Source organism: Mytilus trossulus, chromosome 3 (assembly GCF_036588685.1).
Source record: "Mytilus trossulus isolate FHL-02 chromosome 3, PNRI_Mtr1.1.1.hap1, whole genome shotgun sequence".
In the NCBI taxonomy this organism is placed as follows: domain Eukaryota; kingdom Metazoa; phylum Mollusca; class Bivalvia; order Mytilida; family Mytilidae; genus Mytilus; species Mytilus trossulus.
In genome coordinates, this window is record NC_086375.1 from 90124783 (window position 1) to 90147555 (window position 22773).

A 22773-nucleotide genomic window follows, 5' to 3' on the forward strand; every position below is an offset into this window, starting at 1 on the left:
ACATGTTTGGAAGATTTCATATCAACAACAAATGGCATGCAGACTATATAGCTCTTAAACTCTTTTTAATCTTTTATATCATTGGCTTTAATCTTTTATATTTGTCTTCGAGCGTTCCGGAATGAAGGCAAATCTAGAAATGATTGTCGGATGTATGAAATGTATAAAGTGTATTTTCTTTCTTTTATATTTGTATTTTGCTTTCGGAAAGATGAAAACAGAATTGTTTGCACCGAGAATCGACATACAGAACGTTTAAATATCTCTAAAAAAAAAACCTCAATTGTTGTGCTAAGCAAAGGTGTTAAATAATAGTTGTCAAATAACAGTGACGATACTGAAGAAATAGAAACTAAACTAGTTCACAAAACAAACGAAGGAAACAGTATAACCACAGCTAATTATGAATGGCCACATATAATCAAGTACATATTGACCCACCCCTTTTCCCTTTGTAAAAAGGAGCTTAATGTTGGCTACATATTCACTGTTATGATTAAAGATGATTTAAACTTATGGTTTGGTTGTCTTGGTGGTTAAACGTGGTTATAACTTAAAAATAAAAAAAAAAAGGTCAATCATTTTTTGATATTTTTTGTATGTCTGCGGGTGTTATCTTGGAAAAAACACGCTCCATTTATCCAACTGTACATGAATGTATGTAAAGTTCGTGTTACAGGAAAAGGCCTTATTTTTCTCCATTTTCTAGCATTCCACAAAATACATGTAAAAATCCACGTTCAAATCTGTTAAATAATTGAGTTACAGAGACATTGCAAACTTTGCTGTGAAAGTTGCTGAATTTAGAAGGTGAATTTTGATTTGTGGGTTTTTAATATATATTTGTGATTAAGGGGAGATAACTCTAATTTCCTTGGACAATTTTTGTGATAACCTTATTTTTACAGGAAGAACCAAAACATCAGTAGAAAATATCAGTTGTACAATTTTTTATATAGAATTTGCCATACCGAATGTGCCTAACAGATTGAATATATATGTTATACATCATATCCACAGGATATAGCAAAGACTAAATATGTGCAACTTCTGGCATTATGCATATACAACAAAAAATAATTAAAGAATCATATGAAATATTTCCTTAACTTATGTGTACAGGAAAAAGAAACTGATATTAAGAAATCTATATGTGTTAGCATTTATTAAGATTTAAGTCCAAAAGACTGTGAATAGAAAATGACAGGAGTTCCTTTGCTAAATTTTAAAATGGCAATTACAAACAGATTTTATGTGATTATTAAATGAACATACAAAAATGATACGTCTGTAAAATATGTATTTACATTAAAAAAAAAAGTACTAAAAAATAATTGGAAATTTAAAAATAAAACCTTCCCATTAGTATTATAGAACTTCGTTTTTTAGAAAGAATCAGTTTTGTTGGGTAGCACATAACAAAATATTTATCAAGTTCCAACAAATTAAAAAAAAAAGAAAAAACTTTAACAAATAAAACATACAACGTAACAATACATAAGTATGTAGATATAGACATTTAACTGCATATTACACGTCTCTACATGCCGCCATTGTATCTCGTATCACTTCCATCGCATAAGAAATATTATTTCATAAATTGTTGAATTGTGCCTGTAAAAATGAAGGATTACTAGTGATTTAAAAATAGTTTTACTTGTTTTTACAGATTTGTGTATTTTTTGTTATAAAGGACTATACAGAAGCATATACTTCAAATCCGATGTGATTATAATTTTAAAACAATTTCTCCGCCATTAAAATATTGTGTAACTGTGCATAATTCGAATAAGGAGGATGAAAACAGAAGTTAAGGTAGGTGCTTTGATTCATTTTTTTTATAATATATTCTTACAAGGAAACGTTTATGTGAAATCTCAGTAATTAAAATAATTTTAGTATTTCATCAGACGACAATGGACGAAATCGATGAATACACTATCTGCAGGCTTGTCAAGACTTGCATATTAATAGTTTAGTATTTTTGGAATTCATGGGTTTTTTTTATTGAAAATTCTCACTTTGGGGACATTTCTATTTTTATGGAGTATGAAATTTTGTTAAATTTAGAAGCTGGTTTTTGTTTTTGGGGATTTCTGACAGGAAAAGAATAATTCTGCACAATCTGTGACAGACGTGATGTCATTTTTCTCTCCATTGGCCAGAAATGTGTGACGTGTACATATATTAATCAAACTGTTTGTAATATATATACGTAAATAACCTGAATCTGATATACTTATAAGAAAGTATATATCCTACTTCTATTTAAAAATCTCTTCTTTTTAGAAGCCGACTCGGCTTCTTAATAGTCCAGCCACAAAAGAAGGGTCATTTGTTGCTGTATACCATATTTGTTTTTCATTCATCATTTTGTACATAAATTGAGCTGTTAGTTTTCTCTTTTGAACTACATATATTTATAATTTCGGGTCCTTTTATAACTGACGACGTGGTATGGGTTTTACTCAATGGCCGTATCTTTGTATTTTTACAACTAAATATTATTTTGTAGAGAACCAAAAAGAGCATGTTTACTATTTTCCAATTGTAATGGTCGGTAATGTCATACACTTGTATATAAATATGTCGGAAAAGTAAACAAATATAAATCTTTCACAGTTTCGCTACAAAATTATGACACCCAACTTGAACAAGAAATATCTTTTTCATATAGTAGATATTTACTAGTATACTATAAATACACATATGTTCGAAATAAACAACATAAAAACACGAACGGAAACGGATTCAGAAAAGGAAATGTTCATCTAGTCAATAACATTTGTCTTTTGAATTGCTTTCTATACAACAAAGTTGTAGATATTACTAACTTACTATTCATTGCTGTGTCTTTAGCGTTTCAGTCATCGGAATACTGCATGTATCTTAAGGATGTACACCTCTGAGAAGCCAAAAATTTCTAGAATTAAACTTTTTTTCTTAATCTGATTTTTGGATTTATAAGACTATAAAAAAATAATTGGTGAAGAAAAAATCATATGGTGGTGCACTTCCTTTGTTGCTGCGGCCCTTTGAAAATGCCCAATTTTGATGATTTTCCCATTTTTCATCGATTTTTACCTATTTTTGGGCTATTATCGTGAAAAAAATCACAGTTCAACAATTAAACTTTTTTTCATACTTTCTATAAAGATGAAGGAGACCAATCTGAAGAAATTTTAATTAAAAAAACTATAGGTAGGTGTTGATATAAGAAAGTTTTATCCTATTTTGACGCTTTCTTGTGTAAAATTTACCATGCTGTCAATTTTGTATTTTTGTGATTTTTCTCAATTTTTAAAGAACAAAATGCATCTTATTTCAACTTTTTTGTTATAAATGATTGAAAAAACACATATCTAAGAAATTTGAATAGACAAAATGTTATGGGATGCACATGATTCTTTTAAAATCCTTTTTTGTATCCTAAACCCATTTTCTCAAAAATTTGCCTGAAAATATTGACTTGATTGGTCATAAAATTTGAAAACTGGATTACTCAAAAAACATTCATTGTAAATACTTAATTTTTTCACAGAGTTATGTTTGATTATAATATTTTTAAAATTCATTGATATTTTTCACTTGTTTCACATGTTTTGGAAATAATTCAAGAACGAGATTTCAACGTGACTGATTGAGACTGAAAAGTCAGAAGAATACATCCTAAAAGAAATATACTTCATACCGTGATAGACCCTCCTGGGTAAACAAGATCGTTAAACACCCATGCAGTATAGACTAGTAGACACGATACATTTAATAATTTTGAAATGATTTTGTCAGATCATAAGTTAGCATTACGGTCTCTTTTGGAGAACATTTCGTCTTTTGAATTGGTCCTTTCTGTACAAATGTTCGATAAAACGTTTATGTATTCCTTTTAACTCGTGAACCAATTCGATGTTTCTGTTCGTACCCTAAAATGAAATCAATGTCACGTCACATCATTGTCAGATTATTTTTTGTTTAAAGGCAATCACTGCGGTTTGATGTGCGTTTTTTAAAAGTTATCCATTGAGGAAGGCATTAGATTTTGAACTGACGGCGAATTGTATCAATCAGAAGATGTTGAATGATTACAAATGAGACAATTGTTCATTGAACACTAGAGCAACAACTATGTAGATAGCTTATTGACATTTTCTTCCAAACTCGTAAAAATCTTGATCACGAACTTCACAATTTCATTATTTCAGAATTATTTAGAGTTTCATAATCGGTTGCTACGTCTCATAAAAATATTCTAACGAATTGGATTCGCACTGCAAATACAAATCAACTTCGTAAAACGTAAAAAGTTCTAACGGAACGACCATTTAACTTTAAAAAAAAAGGGGGGGGGGGTAGTGTATTTTTTTCTTCTTTCTAAAACCAAATTCGGATCCCCAATTTGATAAAAAAAATATTGTGATCAAGCAGATGACAAATAAAAAATGTTTCTGAATCCAGTTTTTTCTAATACCTGATAGTGTTAAATTTGAAAACAAAATATAATTTGACTGATAGAGTCGAAGAATTTTCTGTCTCGGACAAAAAACATAGCCCCCCCCTACTTTTTAAAGTATAATGATTGCTCCTTAAATTGATATCGTATTGTTGTTAGTTACAATGTCGATACAATTATTTTGAATGGGAAGTTTTGACATTTTCAATTTTTTAACATCGATTTACAATATCTTTATGTGTAATGGTTGATAAATTGAACAGCACATTCGAATTGATTTTTTTCATAAAATTAATACTTCTTACGAACACTTTCAAATTACTGAATTTTGATGCTCTATTGATCTGGTTTAATAGAGCGAAAATAAAAATGCTACGCAGTTGGGGGATGTTTCATTTCAAGATCAGATAAAGGTCGTTAATTCAAAAGCCAGTTGCAATACAAACTGTAGCTAGGCAACTCATTAATGATCTATTTCTAAGAAGACTTCCTTTCAGCATGACAGATCAAGTCATCTCTATTTTAAAATAATACTTTGGTTATTAAATGTACACAAAAGTAAAAAAAAAAAATGAAACGGGAAATAATATGAAAAAATAAGCTTGTCAAATTGAAACCGAATGTATTTATTAATTTTTATTTTTTATTGACGCCTCGGGCTGACATTGGAGCCAAAGGATGATTGCAATACAAAAAATAAATCTTGCTTCATTAGTTATATTTAAAAAAGAGGGAACTATTTCACTAATTTTGGAAAACAATTGGTTTGTTATTATATTAAGTTTTGTATATTTTAAAGTGAAATGAAATTCGTCTTGTACTTTTGAGAGACACGAAGGACAAATTCTTTATTCTACAGAAGTTTTAGTATGACGCCCTTGTTCAATTCTAAGAACACTATAACCAATGCGAATTTTAGCAAAATGCCGTATTACTTTTCTGTTTATATTTAACAATAACTAGGTTTCCAATTTATAATTTTCTTTGAGTTGTGGTATGATTGCTAATGTAATAACTATCCACAAGAGATAAATTGGTGCGGATATATACATTTACAGGTCATCTTGCAGCGTGTACAAATAAGCCAAACCCATACCGAATTGAAAGCTATCTTGAAGGTATGACAAAATACAAAACAATTTAAACAAGGAAAACAATGGCCAATAATGAACATGGAAAATCTTTTAAACCTGTATATCTTTTTTCCCCTTTTTTTCTGATTCATATCCTTATTGATAACTGCAATTGTTTTGGGGGCTGATCTTTATCTCAAGAGAAAAAATAAAAATAATATATTTATGATTGAGTGTTTAAAAGTATTGTTAAGAGAATTCATTGATGCTTGACATAATTACAGTCTTGCAACTATTAAACGTTAAGATATGTTGAATGTGTACTATGAACCGATAATTTAGTTTACAAGTTTTGACAAGTAGGAAAAAATATAATGTATCTAATTTTATTTTGTAATATTATGATAAATACAAACCTTTGGAATTTCACCCTGTTCTTTATCAGTGCTCGTAAATTTAATTTTAGTCTACATCAGACAGGCGCCTCATTGATTTTTTTCTGTATAAATAAAACCGGAAAATATCCCATTTCGAGGTCTTAAGCCCAACAATGACATTCATAAAAAGATACTTTATTAAACGAGTATCACCGCCACACTCTTTATGTGACTGTCCAAAGTCAGGGGTCTGTGGTTCAGTGGTTGTCGTTGGTACATGGCTTTCCTGTTTGTTCGTATATTGTTTTGTTATATGTATTAGATTGTTAGTTTACTCATTTGAATTTTCAAGTCAATGCCTTATAAAGCCGTTTATACGGTACGTTTTTTCTTCTCATAATTGAAGATTGAATACCGCACAGTGGCTTATACTATTGTTACATTCTCTTCATTTCGGAACACTGGTGGATAGTTGTCTCATTGGCAATCCTACCACATCTCCTTATTTTCATAAGTATGTTAAAATTATCGCAACTCTTGCTAATGAACTTAATATATTGTTCGATGTTGAAGACAGGAATACATTCCACCATCTTACTAAACATTCTTATTTTTGATGTAAAGCAATTTCCATAGATATAAATCAGGAGGCCTTTTGCACCTCATGCGAGGGTACTTTTATTTATATTTGTATTATCCTGAAAGTAGTCCAGAAATAAAAGGAACCACCTTCAACAAAAGTATTGTGTTTGTTAAGCCCTAGAAAGTGCTATTACAATATGAAATTGTACCTGGTTGAAACAAGGAAAAAATTACACAATATTATACTAATGAAATATAATTCGAAGATTAATGATGATTATTATATAAAAAAAATCGCAAATGAAACGATGTAACCGGCATACTATTCCGCTTAAATGAGGTATAGTTCCAATACATGTACATTGATACTGTTCCGTTTGTACAGCGATGTTATGGAGTATTAAAGTCACAGAATATCCGCCAAAATGATAAAATATCAAACAGATCAGGTATATTATTCTTAAACATAATTTACCCGATAGAAAGTTTCGTAAGTCAGCGCTGAATAAGATAAACAGATGCGTTAAGTAATATATTTAATCATATAAAATATATCATATACAAGCGTATATTATGTGACTTAATTACCCTGCACTCCCATACCCAAACATTTTAAGTATTTTCAAGTCCGGTGATCTCGAGACGCTGTATTATAAAATTATAACACAGTTAGCGCTTTGTGACGCTATAAGGGAGACAACCGTAGAAATAATATAAATTTACGTAAACAAGGAAGTAAATTATGTTGACAAGATATGCTCCCTAGAACTTATCAAGTTATATTCTATAGCATCCTTCTACCGCGTATAGGTGGAGTTGGCGGCGCTATGGCATATGGTGCAATAGGTTCTGTTTTTTCACCAAATTAATTTCACGTACTAGACTACAGATATCATATTGTTATATTTGGCAGTTGCACGCAAACAGAAAAAAAAATCGCTGGATTAAGAATTTACAATTTAATTTAATTTAAACATATTTCTTCTTCTTCTTCTTCCATATAAGAGTTGGGTTCCTTTAATGAAACGTTTAAACTCTGCGGGACTACGCATGGTGACATCACATATCTAGTCCCCTAAGGCTATATACAGTATTTACAATAAAATCAGGTTGTTACGGTTAAAATTATGTACAATCGTCCAGTCTGGTATTAATGTGTTGTCTGTAGCCCTGAGCGAAAATCTTCAACTGATCCCGCTTCAGCAACCCTGGCAGGTAATGTATTCCATTCCATGATTGTTCTTGGAAAGAAGGAGTTCCTGTAGACATCACTGGTGACCCTCTGTTGGTAAAACTTGTGTCCTCCACGAGTTCTACTGTCGCCACCTTTGAGGTAAGTACTCTTGTTGATGTCTATCAGCTCATTCTGGATACGATAGAGCATGCATAGCCTGTTGTCACGGCGTCTTGTCTGTAATGTGTCCCATTTAAGATCTTCTAACATTGTAGTGACGCACCCTGGTGTGCGTGATGTGTAGTCATTATAGACAAATCTAGCAGCTCTCCTCTGTATTAGTTCTAGTGTGTTGATGCTTGCTTGGTTGGTTGGGTCCCATATAGTAGAAGCATACTCTATGACAGGTCGCACGAGTGTTGTATAGCCAGCAGCCTTTACTTTCCTGGTACATTCTTTAAGGTTTCGTTTGACAAACCCAAGTGTTCGGTTACCCTTTGCTGTAACACTCTGGATATGTTTGTTCCATGAGAGGTTGTTTGATATTGAAACTCCCAAGTACTTGGCACTATCTACTGGTTCGAGTATGTGTCCATGTAGAGTGTATGGGTATTGTATAGGTTCTTTGTTCTTTGGTGGTATGCGGATAATATTGCATTTTGTTGGATTGAATCTCATCATCCATGTTTTTTCCCAATTTTCTAATGCTTCAAGGTCTTTCTGAAGTTGTTCTGTATCTTTGGTGTTACTAATTTCCCTGTTATATTTATTTATAGTGGATTGGGAAACAAGTTTTGCAACTTATATTAATCCCTTTCCACTTTGCGGGTGCGAGTGCTGCCTTGTAGCGGCATTAGCCTACTCTTTTTCGAAATCTACAAGGGTGTCTTTAACGTGCAAGAGATGTGGCTCTCTCTTAACACGGGCCAGAATTTACAATAAATTGATATGAGGGAAATGTTTTAATTCACCTATTAAATTAATTGTCTCCCTTAGTAAGCCGCACTATTTGATTGTTTGCGTCGGCTTACTTATTTTGTGAGAGGTTAAAGTTTCTAGTTACTGTTTCGATCAGATTCGATCCCATTAATGTTGGGAGGAAACGAATCCGACTTTATAATATTACAATAAAACTACAAATTATTATTCCAAATCGGAGGGCCCATGATGTACTACATGTAACCTTTTATGAATTGGATTTAGAGACCATTTAGGAATTTGAATACAGGATATTTATTTTTGTATTATCTAAATTGTCCCAAACATAACTGTTAGTTATAGAACATTTGATGTGAATTTGATAAAAAAAAATCTGGCAAAAATGTACATTCGAGAGCACTTACAATGCAAAATTCCATATACATATTATATAAATTTCCAAGAGACATAACTCTTTAAAAAAAAGTTTATTGGCACTGATTTTTGAACTCACGAGTGCGAAAATTCCTGATAAAAACCTACAACAAAAGATTCATAAAAATCTGTCAAGAATTGCACACAAAAGACTGCTAATGGTGCAATTTGTCATAAAAATAATGTTTCCACGTTTTCTTCTTTTAAAAATAATTGATTGGCAAAGGTTTTCGAACTCATCCCAAAAAACCTGGCGAAAATTGTACAAATGAAAGCGCTAATAAGACCAGACGAACGGCTACCCGTAATTTCTATATCCCTCGCATATCGTTGCGACGGGGACAATAACCGAAAGCCATATTGCGACTCAATGAAATAAGTCTCTTTCATTAGTTCACTTATTTGGCAAAGTTGACCTTAGTTGGATTTGGCTACTTTTAGGGTCCATTTGATCATTTAGTTCTTCAATTGCTTCGTTTCTTATAAACACATTGCTTTCAAATATTTGACTCCGAGCATTCCTTATCTTCTTTAGGTTTTCATTGATCAAAAGATTATTTACTGTTTTGCGCAGCGTGGCATATATATATAATACTAGAACACACCCGTGATATCGCGGATCTGTGACTGAATTAAAGAATATAACTATTCGTAAGGCCGTAAGCCTTATTTTAGTATTGGTAATGTCATCTGATAAAGTCATGCCGATTATAAGATGCACAGTTTTCTCTGCTTTCAACATCTTTCTTTTTGAACCCGTCGACCTTGAACTTATCAATTATTGGCATTGTTTATAATTTTATTGCGAAAACAAAATGGCCTGCATGAAAGGAGTATTTTTTAATCAACAGCATTGTCCTGTATGAGTTATAAATAAAGTTGAATTCTTTGATTCGCTGTTTTACGTCATTCCGGCTAACAAATTGAAAACTGTACATACTGTACCTATACGCCTTATTTTAAGTCCAGATTTTTATTATTCGTATTGTCATCTTAGAAAGTCATACTGATTAAAATAATTTATACATTCGGGAACAATGTGACAATGATTGAATTTAGTAGTGTCAACCCTGTGATTACGACACGTGTAAATAGCAAAATCCGAAATACAGCGTTTGGTGGTGTAAATAGCAAAATCCTAAATACAGCGTTTGGTGGTGTAAATAGCAAAATCCTAAATACAGCGTTTGGTGGTGCGCCTGTCAGATGCGAAACGTACAGATAAGATAATAGGTAACAGGTGAATATACTATTGGTATCGGTACCGGATTCGACCCGGAACTTCTTAATTATTAGCAATATTAGTTATGTGGAAAACAAAAGGGTCTGGAGTGGTGTAATTTTTAATCAACAGCATTGTACTATATTAGTTATATTTAAAGTTGAATTTTTTGATTCATCGTTTTAACGTGATGACGGCTGACAACACACCCGTGATATCGCGGGTCTGTGACTGAATTAAGGTATATAACTATGCGCAAGCCTTATTTTAGTATTAGTATTGTCATCTGATAAAGTCATGCCGATTATAAGATACACATTTTTTCTCTGCTTTCAAATCTTTCTGTTTGAACCCGTCGAACTGGAATTTATCAATTATTGGTAATATTAATTATTTGGAAAACAAAAGGTCCTGGAATGGAGTATTTTTTAATCAACAACATTGTCCTATATTAGTTAAAAATAAAGATGAATTCTTTGATTCGCTGTTTTACCTCATGTATGCCCACTAACAAATTGAAAACTGTTCCTCATTTTTAGTCTTGTTATCTTAGAAAGTCTTACTGATTAAAATACTACAATAGGTAGCTATTTGACAATTTAGTAGTGTCAACCCTGTGATTATGACCCGTGTATATAGCATATTAACCCTGAATACACCGTTTGGTGGTGCGCCTGTCAGATGCGGAACGTACAGATTAGGTAATAGGTAACAAGTGAATATACTATTGGTATCGGTATCGGACTGGACCCGGAACTTCTTAATTATTGGCAATATTAATTACGTGGAAAACAAAAGGGCCTGGAGTGGTGTAATTTTCAATCTACACCTTTGTACTATATTAGTGATATATAAAGTTGAATTCTTTGATTCGTCGTTTTTACGTGATGACGGCTGAAAAATTGGACTTCGTAATTTTAGTATTATAGATATTTTACAAAAACAAAACAAAATTAATTGGAAATACATTTGAGGTGGATAATTTTTTTCTTTAAAAATTGTGATTCAAATTATGTATAAAGGCTAATAAGAAGTAAAATGAATTTGTAGAGAGCAACTGGTGTGAGCTGTTCTCTGAAAGGTTCTACCTTATGAAGGTTAAACCAGAAAAGCGCTTCCAACGCATGGAATTTATACATATACAACATGTTGTTTTGTTACTAGGTCGATACCTTTGTTGATGAACTATCAGTCCACGAGGGTATCATCAGCTCAGTAGCTAGTTCTCCGGTACTGACATCATCAATCTTTTATAAAACTTTCCGTTTATAAATTTTGAAATCATAAAAATATCGTTTCAATTTAATTTCCTCAGAAAAAGTTTACCTTAGATGGAGTTGGCTATTTTTAGGTTCCTTTTGGTCATATAGCTCTTCAATTGTTTCCGTTTTTATAAATCCATGGCTTACACATATTTCGGACGCATAAAATGTATATAACATAGATCAGGTAAGAGTGCTAATGAGACAACTCTCCGTCCAAGTCACAATTTGTAAAAGTTAACCATTATAGGTCTGATCACGGAGCCTTGGCTCACACTGAACAGCAAGCTATAAATGGCCCAAAACATACTTGTATAAAACCGTTCAAACGAGAAAACCAACAGTCTAATCTATGTAAAAAAACAAGAGGCTGTCACAACGACAGCAAACCGGATTAATTAGCATTTATTTGTGTCCTGGCAATATCACAAGAACCATTACTGATGATTGGTGAAAGTGAAAATTGTCAATATCAAATTTGACCTCTATTTTGTCATCAGTATCAACATATTAAAATTTGAAAAGCTTAGATTGAATGGTTCATGAGTAAATGCAACAACGTGAATGGAAACACCATTTTACCATCTTTCAAGAACCATAACTCCTGAACGGTAAAAGTCAAAATCGTCATTATTGAACTTAACCTCCATTTAGTCATCAGTAACAACATATTGGGAAGCTTTGGTAGAACAGTTCATGCGTAAATGCACGGACACGACTGGAAACGCCATTTTACGATCTTTCAAGAACCATAACTACTGAACGGTAAAAGTCAAAATCATCATTAATAAACTTGACCTCTATTTTGTCATCAGTAACAACATATTAGAATTTAAAAAGCTTTGGTTGACTGGTTCATGAGAAAATGCATGGACACGACTGGAAACACCATTTTTCAATCTTTCAAGAACCTTAACTCCTGAACGGTAAAAGTCAAAATCGTCATTTTTGAACTTGACCTCCATTTTGTCACCAGTAACAACATATTAAAATTTGGGAAGCTTTGGTAGAACAGTTCATGCGTAAATGCACGGACACGACTGGAAACGCCATTTTTCAATCTTTCAAGAACCATAACTCCTGAACGGTAAAAGTCATTATTAATTTAAACTTGACCTTCATTTAGTTGTCGGTAACAACATATTAAAATTTTAAAAGATTTGGTTGAATGGTTCTTGAGTTAATGCACGGACAACATTTGATTGCCGCCCGCCCGCCCGACCGCCCGCCCGCCGAGCATCCCCAAATGATTTCCCAAATCAATAACCGACATTTTTGTCACAAAAATCCGGTTAACGAGAAACGGGAAACACTGAATTATGAACAAAACAATCAAACGACAACTACTGAACATCAAATTCTAACTTAGGACAGGTGCAAACATACAAGTGCAGCGGGTTTAAACCTTTTATTAGGTACCAACCTGCATCCTTATCTGAAACAATAGTGTCAAATTACAAAATAGAAAGACAAACTATAAACTATCAATTGAAATGGTTCAACTCAATCAAAAGATATGTTAACACAAGTGAATATACACTAAACGAATAAATTTGATCCGAAGACACAATATAAATAAAAAATAAATAAAAAAGGGGTAAGATCTTAAACAATATCAGAAAAACAAACATAACCTCGAACAAAATGACGCCAAATAGAATAATGTATGTATGTATGTTCTGTATCTCTCTCCTTTAGTAGGATCACCACCATGGGTTATGGTGTAAAAAGGAAGACATTTAACACATACTATAAAAAAAAACATTATATACAAAATATAGGATAGGGTCACCCAGGATGCCTAGACAACGAACGGGAAACCGGAGAAGACATACTTGAAATCCAAACCGATGCCGCTAAATGCCCAGCTGTATTCCTAATAGAGGAAAGCCGAAAATCCTATGATAAAGGATCTCGGAAAGAAACTACCAATCCGATGATTAGGGGAACAGCTAAAACCCTCAGACATCAAATAGATTGGTCTAATAGTTTCCCACATGGAAACTACTAATGGATCCCACCTAACTACATGTCTAAAAAAACAACTGAAAATATCTGCCGAGAAACCTTTCTCTCAACAAAAAAAATGTACACAGGTACATGAACATTATGTTGTTATAAGATATACAGTATAAATGGAGAACGGTTATATTTTTTACAAAATGAATAATTTTGTTGTTCATAGTACGAGCACAAAAGTGAAAATTTATAGTCATACAACTTATCGAAGCGGGTATATACTAAAAAATTAAAGAGACGAGATATAACACCAAATAAGTAAACATCAATATAACCAAAAAGCATTACAAACCGCATCAACAGGTCAAATTAACAAAAACAAAAAAGTACAATTTAAAAGTACTCGCAGTAACTGAAAGCTAGTTAAAAGCCAAAAACAATAAAAAAAAATATATCATGCATTAGAGTCTTAAATCAACTAAAACACATCCCAGGAATTTAGTTTTTTAAGGTCATGGACAATCATGGCAAGGAAGACATGACTTGTGAAATGCCAAATAAAGGTATCTAGCAGTAGTATAGTTAGGAGTGGCAGTAGTATAGTTAGGAGTTAACCTCTAGATAGAAAAAATGAAAGTGTTGTATTCATTTTACAGCACTGGGTTGATACATCCGCCGGTGGAGTCCCCGACGGTATCATTAACTCAAAAGTCAGTACTCCGGTGCTGACATGATTCATAACATTCCTTTCTAAAATTATCCGTTTATGATATAATATGTTGTTTACATTTTTAATTGCACGAAAGATATAGTATTTAAAGGATGTTAAACTCTATTAATTCTTGGTGTATGAAATGACGAATGAATTTAAATGAGACCAAAACTAAAATTATACATTTTCGTAACATTTTCGAGATCAGGTTTTAAGGTTGAATGTGGTAACATGTCTATTAGATTTGACAATGAATACAGATAATAGGATTACATATAAACAAATTTATTGAGAACAAATATTCAATCCGAGAGATAACAAAATTCGCGCATTAACTTGGTATAAATGATATTATTGATAGTCAATATAATCTTTGATATTAAATCAAAATTATGTGAAATGGAAAATCAAAAATGGGTTGAAATAGTTATCAAAGGTACCAGGCTTGTAATTTATTACGAAAGACGCACGTTTTATCTACATTATGACGGCGTCACACATTGGCGTATAGACCGGCGTGCACCAAACGTACAGAGAAAATTGACAAAGTCGGTATACGTTTATTGCAAGCCAGAGGAACGCTAAGCAATCGTTAAACGCGCGTTGAATATAAAAAAGAAGATGTGGTATGATTGCCAATAAGACAACTATCCACGAAAGACCAAAATGACACAAACATTAACAACTATAGGTCACCGTACGGCCTTCAACAATGATCAAAGCCCGTACCGCATAATCAGCTATAAAAGGCCCCGATAAGACAATGTAAAACAATTCAAACGAGAAAACTAACGGCCATATTTATGTAAAAAAATGAACGAAAAACAAATATGTAACTTATAAAAAACGACAACCACTGAATTACAGGCGTTTGAAGTACGTCGAAAAACAAAGGTATACGCTTGGTGAACGCTACAATTCTAGGAAATTTTTAAGCAGCATAAAAATTTTCATCCAGCTCAAGCGTGTGTCTAGCGTTTACCTGTATGCTACACGCACGTAATACATACAGAATATGATACACTACAAGCGCGTTCAATGCGATACAGGTAAGTTTGGAACACGTTAAGGGCACGTTCTATACGCTTCAAGATCGTTCGACTAACTTATACGTATGCATGTGTGATTGTAACAAAGATCCCATAGTAGAACGTCCAAGATACGACCATGACGCATCTCAAATACGTTCAAGAAACTTTTTTCCTTCGTAGCATGCATTCCATCTACGTAAGACATGCGTCAGGCTTGCGCCATCATACGTTTTTTGAACACTAGATCAACGCTTAGGTACGCTTCTCGTACGCCAAACACACGCTGAAAGATCGTTGTGCACACGTAACTTTACGACAAAAGAGATATTTCAGCTTTCCAATTGTGAACTTTCCATTTCTAAGTAGCAACATTCTAGCAGCACCTGCATACGGGGTATACATCTCCCAATTGATACGATATTCCCGTGCTTGCATTTTCTATCACGATGTTCTTGATAGAGGGTTGCTGCTCACAAGGAAGCTATTAAACCAAGAGTTTCAAATGGTGAAGTTGAAATCATCCCTTCGTAAATTTTACGGACGCCATCACGAGTTGGTTGACCGTTTCACAAATGATATCGGATATGTTCCTTACGTCATAACTACAATCACCTTCCCTTTCATGAATGTGACCTACCGAATTAGACTATTTACCGGATTTGTAATCACATAAGCAACACGACGGGTGCCACATGTAGAGCAGGATCTGCTTACCCTTCCGGAGCACCTGAGATCACCCTAGGTCTTGGTGGGGTTCGTGTTGTTTATTTTTTAGTTTTCTATGTTGTGTCATGTGTACTATTGTTTTTCTGTTTGTCTTTTTCATCTTTAGCCATGGCGTTGTCAATTTGTTTTAGATTTATGAGTTTGACTTTCCCTTTGGTATTTTTCGTCCCTCTTTTATACAAGAATTTACGACAATATAGACGAAATAGACGTTTTTTTTTTTATTATTTCTTATTTTTCCAGTTAAAGACTGTGATGTTCCTTTGAACCCTCATTGCCATGCGTCTTTTTTTTCACAGCTAGTTGGCTATGCCCGTGCATTTAGTGCGTTTTAAATTGCAATTTATCTGACTATATATAACTGGTAATTAATTAAGTAAGAAGTAATCGTATCCGTAATCCCAAGTTAACAAAAAACGTTTACTAAATTTTCTTATTTTTCCAGTTTAAGACTGTGATGTTTCTTTGAACCCTCATTGCCATGCGTCTTTTTTCACAGCTAGTTGGCTATGCCCGTGCATTTAGTGCGTTTTAGATTTCAATTTATCTGATCTATATATAACTGGTAATTAATTAAGTAAGAGGTAAACGTAATCGTAATCCCAAGTTACCAAAAAAACATTTACTAAATTTTTCCATTGATACAACCCATGGGAACACATCGTTCCTTCGTGTTTTGTTGTTGTTATTTCTTTTTTTGTTTGTGTTCGAGGTAAGCCATTTGCAACTGGTTTCTTACAGTTATTTTGTTCCGTAACACAACTGTCCAGGTTAAAATGTGGGTTGAGTACCCACACACATGTTTAACCCCGCCAGATTCTTTTTGTGACTAAAAGACAGTACAGAGCCTTAATTCAGTGATTGCCTTTGGTTCATGTTTACCAAATTATAAATTCTGTATATATGTATTTACTGTTCCTCCACCTCAACTTCCCTTTCGAATGCTAAAACAATGTTCAAATGTTGAAGGATGTTGGTCAATATGCTAAGTGGTCAAACATTCGGCATGATCAACTGAATTACTGAGCAAATTCTTTTGCTCTATACGGTATACTATGTCAGCGTTATCTGCCCATACAGCATCATCAGTTAGGTTGGCTTATCTTTCAGCAGATTAACAAAGTATTTAATATTTTCCTTTTTTATGAGACAGTCTATTACTGTAGCGAGATTTTCAACACTACTTTTATCCACTTAAGAATCGACTAAGTATGGCTTTATATTTGGTTCTTCTTTTTCAACTGAAAACATACTGCTGATTTCTACTGCTGTTACTTTCTAAAACAAAACCTGTGATATCTTAATACGGTAGAATCAGTTTCTGTATTTTTACAAACTTTTTTAATAAAATAAATAAATAAATAATCACGTCCATTGCTGCAACATTGAACACACTGTTTCTCCCATATTCTGTTGCTAAACTTAACATTTCATCAAATCTTTTAAAGCTATTTCAACTAGTAATTAACTCTTTTGGAGTGTAAATAAGATAACATTCAGTTCTTTGGATGTTTTAGAAAAAACTACGTGCTTTGATGTTTTATTTATTCGGTTGACGGTTTTCCCTTTTTTTACTCTTTATACGACAGTTCCTCAAAATCTCATCAACACCTTTTTCCAATTTAGTTTAATGGTTGTTAAACAACGTATTACATATGCTAGACATATTTTTTATGAAAATATTCTTTATAAAGCACAAAGGTGTCAGTATTCACCTCAGAAACTTACAAAACCTTTGAATAGACTTATTAAGAAGGGATATAATTACGATACTGTTGTCAAGTCATTAAAGATTGCATATTTTGGTGTTAATATTGAGTCACTGATAAGGTCTTTGCGTCGGAACTAAACACATTTATTCTAAAAACAGTTGTTGGCATGACACGGGTAATGTTCTTCTCATATATGTTATGATGGTATGATACTAAACCCCTAACGGGAAGGATTGTGCCTGATGTTCATATGATGAAATCATAATCTTTCAGTCAGTTTAATTGAAGTCTGGAGCTTGCATGTCAGTTAACTGCTAGTAGTCTGTTGTTATTTATGTATTGTCATTTTGTTTATTTTCTTCGGTTACATCTTCTGACATCAGACTCGGACTTCTCTTGAACTGAATTTTAATGTGCGTATTGTTATGCGTTTACTTTTCTACATTGGTTAGAGGTATAGGGGGAGGGTTGAGATCTCACAAACATGTTTAACCCCGCCGCATTTTTGCGCCTGTCTCAAGTCAGGAGCGTCTGGCCTTTGTTAGTCTTGTATTATTTTAACTTTAGTTTCTTGTGTACAATTTGGAAATTAGTATGGCGTTCATTATCACTGAACTAGTATATATTTGTTTAGGGGACAGCTGAAGGACGCCTCCGGGTGCGGGAATTTCTCGCTACATTGAAGACCTGTTGGTGACCTTCTGCTGTTGTTTTTTTATTTGGTCGGGTTGTTGTCTCTTTGACACATTCCCCATTTCCATTCTCAATTGTATACTTACTGGATGTGTGATGAAATGATTAAAACTGTACATTTTCTTAATATATTGCTAACACTAACCCAATAGACCACTTTCGAGTTCATCCGTCACCGGAAAAAAACTCGTCAATTATACGCGCCTTTATCATCGTCATTTGTGCGTTTAGGGGCGGCGTCACTTCAATGTTGAGCGAGTGGTTGGAAAACTATAATTCTATCTTGTACGAATTATTCGGCAAATTGAATTCTCAAAATTGACAATCAACACTGCTGTCATTAGAGAAATGTCAGTAAGTACCTACAGAGCAACCATTATTTCTAGTTTATCCTGCACAAAGACGATCACTAAGACGCTTGATGAACGTAAATAGTGCAGGGATACAGGCGAGCCCCTCTATCTGATAAATGACGTCATAAAGGCGTGTATAATTGACGAGTTTTTGCCGGTGACGGATGAACTCGAAAGTGGTCTATTGCACACAAACAGTTAACTGTTCGTTTTTAGATTGTGATCTTTCCGTTTACCACGAGAAAATCTCCCCAAAAAATTTATCCGAAAAAAAAAGAACGACAGTGGTGTTCATTTATCAACGTTTGTGTCTTTCACTATGCCCGTAAAGATTGGATGTCAATGATAATAATCTCTGTATAACTAGTAAATTATTAAGTCAGGGATTTCGTTACAACAAGTTACTTTCACTTTTTAATAAACTTTTCCATAGAATTCAATATTTGGTTTTGATGTTTGACTGTGCTTGTTCTTCTTTCAAACAGAATAGTACATCTTTTTTTTTTTTACGTTGGTGTTATTTATCGGACCATGAAATAAAAAAAGCGATCCTAGTAAACTTATGAATATTTAAATGAAATCTGTAATTATATCTTTCAATATTGTTTTTATTTGTATAATATAAAAAAAGAAGATGTGGTATGATTGCCAATGAGACAACTATCCACAAAAGACTAAAATGACACAAACATTAACAACTATAGGTCACTGTACGAAAAAAAAAAGTAACACATAAACAAACGACAACCACTGAATTACAGGTTCCTGACTTGGGACAGGCACATACATAAATAATATGGCGGGGTTAAACATGTTAGCGGGATCCCAACCCTCCCCCTAACCTGGGACAGTGGTATAACAGTACAACATAAGAACGAACTATAACAATCAGTTAAAAAAAGGCTTAACTCATCAGATAGACAAAAATACAAGTAGACGTGGCTGGGTACTTATAAATATTTATTTTGTTATCAGTAAATTAAAACCACACTAAATAATATTGTTATACACATGGACAATACCCTTTTTTGGCATTGCACATGGTCATATTTTGTCTGCTTATTAATGACGTCTTAACACTCAATTCATTGGATGTTTTATATGTACTAAATTTTTATACATGCTTTTTGTTTTTATTTGTAATTTGCTGTCAGTTACGACGAGTACTGTCAGATCTGAACTGTGTACCTTTTTGTTACGATGAATATATTAAATTGCTGTTTCGTTCGGTTTGTGTTTTTATTTCTGCTTTTATCAATACGATAATGAAGGTCCTTTGAGTCTTTTGTAGACGAAACGCGCGTCTGGCGTATATACTAAATCTAGTCCTGGTATCTATGATGAGTTTATTTTCAACATTGATATAGAAATCACAACAGAAGTGAACATTGAGGAAAATATCTCTTTAGCTCAAAACTTTTTTACATAAAATTATCAAGTATTACTGATCAATACTTATGTACCAACAAGGATGATAGGATATGAACCTCGATATAGAGAGCATCTAGATAAAATCTCATCAATAATTGATAAGTATGATGACACTCATAGCATTTCTACAACTGATGACCTACATTGTTCTTTGATATTAACCAGAAATAATACCCATGATATACTTCTGAAAGAGCTCTGCAGAAAACATCTTCTAAACCATACATTTGAGGCTCTACATTTTACCATCATCATGGTAAATCATGCTCACAGATGGACTATATTCTGGGGAATAAAGGAGTACCGCAATATAAGACCAATATCATACAAATGAGCCAGCACAAGTTCTAATAAGAGCTTAAACTAATGTAATATCAATGGTGTCTGATAAGATCAAAGGAAAATAGTCAAAACCAAAAACCATACTCAATTAGGAAGAAACCAATATAGGTTTATATCAAGAAGCTATAGAAACTCTACAGGAGCAACCTAACATCCTTGATTCAATAACAGGCATAAAAGAACAAGATGACGAGTTGTCTCATTGGCACTCACACCACATCTTCCTATTGCTATTAAACATCGTCGATATTATATCCAAAGCCAGCAATACAATTGTCAAGTGTTCAAGTTTCTCTAAACGGACCAAATTGGAAAGCGTATGCGAAGGTTAAAGAACTCAAATAAAAAAGAATGCTTTTTATAGCTGGGAGCAACATGGATTTTAAAGAATACAAATGGAGAACATATTGTAGAACAAGAAAAGCAAACGGACATCCTTTCAGAATTCTACGGAACACCAGCTACAGAGGATCAAAATGACGCAGAATATATGGAGCAATGTGAATTTAGATACAAACAAATCAACGCAATTGTATATCAATCTACAATCAATAGAAATGACATTACACAATTTACAGAAGGAGAGATAAAAAAAATCCTTGAACTGAATACAGGGAAAACATAGGATGGCTACTTCTTAACAGCCGAGCACTTTAAACATGCCGGTAATACAATATTACCAGACATTGCTTATCTCTTTAACAATATCATGCTGAAAAGGAACAACACCTGATATCTTCAAAACAGGCATTCTTACTCCAGTTCATAAAAAGAAAAAAAAACATTCAACCTTAACAACAAACTTCAGAGGAATTGCTGTCACCTCTGTCTCAGGAGAAATTTTTAATATGCATTATTAGAAAAAAAAATGCCTGACCTGAATACTCATCAAACGGAACACCAATTTTGTTTTACAAAGGGTCTCTCACCAATAATGGCTGCTCTTATTTTTCTGAAGGCACACCACAGGCAAGTCAACAAAAGAAAAACTTCTATCTACAACCCTTATTTATTAAATTAGGAAATGAAGCAATACAATCTGACAACTAAGCCACACATAAAGGAGTTATACAAGAACATATTGATATTGCAAGAAAGACATTGTATTCTTTAATTCAAGTGGGACTAAATAGAAGAGGAGCTCTTAACCACAAAAAGCTTAAAAGATATACAAAGCGAACGTTCTTTCAATACGGCCTGGAATACTTCCGCTGAATTTGACACAAGTAGGATAATTAAGGCGCAATTCCACATCAAAACTATAAGATGCTTCCAATCCATTTCAACAAGAACTTTAATAGCTGCAGTATATATGCTTATTGGTGCAATACCAATTTAAGCAGAACTTTATAAAAATAACTTTGCCTGCTATATTCTATTCTAGAAAGTTAAAACACCAAACTAAGAACTTTAATGGAAAAACAACTAATTGTCAACTCCGAAAATCAAGAAAGTTTCTTTCTAAGGGTGCAAGAAATTTTACAATATTACAGTCTAATGCCAATTCACGAGCTGAAAAACAAATCTTCCAACAAAATTTCAATGGAAAAACAAATGTACACAGCCATAGCCGATGAATGGACAAGTAGGCTACAAACCGAAATGAAAGAAAAATCCACTCTTAAATTTTACAATACAACAGACCTCAAAATACATCAGACTCATCCAGTATGGAACTCTTTACCATCAGTTACATACGAGGTATAAAAAAGGGCACATATCAAAGCCAGATTTCTAGCTGGTACATACGTTTTAGAATGTGACACACACAAATTCAAAAGGGAACAAGAAAAAGTAAATTGTGCTTGTGTCAGTTGGAAATAGATACTCTAGAACACTTCTTACTCAATGCCCAGCTCTTTATAATAATCGGAAAAAAGGTTTCCTAGATTTGAAAAAAACTCCGCAACATACAGTCTGTTGGACATTGCAAAGAAAATGAAACTTTGAAAGGGAACCAGACATTAATTATTCAAATAATCATAGACTGCACAACAGTAGCCCAAGAAATGAACTTTACCACTGTCCCAGGTTAGGGGAGGGTTGGGATTCCGCTAACATGTTTAACCCCGCCACATTATTTATGAATGTGCCTTCCCAAGCCAGGGGCCTTTTATTTAGTGGTTGTAGTTTGTTTATGTGTTACATATATGTTTTTCGTTCAATTTATTTATACAAATTAAGCCGTTAGTTTTCTCGTTTGAATTGTTTTACATTGTCATATCGAGGCCTTTTATAGCTGATTTTTCGGTATGGGCATTGCTGATTGTTGAAGTCCGTACAGTGACCTATAGTTGTTAATGTCATTTTGGTCTCTTGTG

The 22773-nt window shown here is 33.3% G+C and overlaps 1 protein-coding gene across 2 annotated transcripts in view; it reads left to right on the forward strand.

Moving 5' to 3' along the window:
• The window catches only part of LOC134709844 (uncharacterized), a 62063-nt gene that overhangs the window by 5981 nt on the left and 33309 nt on the right, over positions 1 to 22773 (forward strand). Inside the window, exon 2 of one of the 2 annotated variants that reach the window (XM_063569976.1) lies at positions 1670 to 1815. In XM_063569976.1, coding sequence (XP_063426046.1) covers positions 1798 to 1815 — 18 coding nt within the window. In that variant the 5' untranslated portion in view covers positions 1670 to 1797. Of the gene's footprint in view, positions 1 to 1497; positions 1816 to 22773 lie in introns of those variants that run through there. The other variant, XM_063569975.1, reaches the window with a different exon arrangement.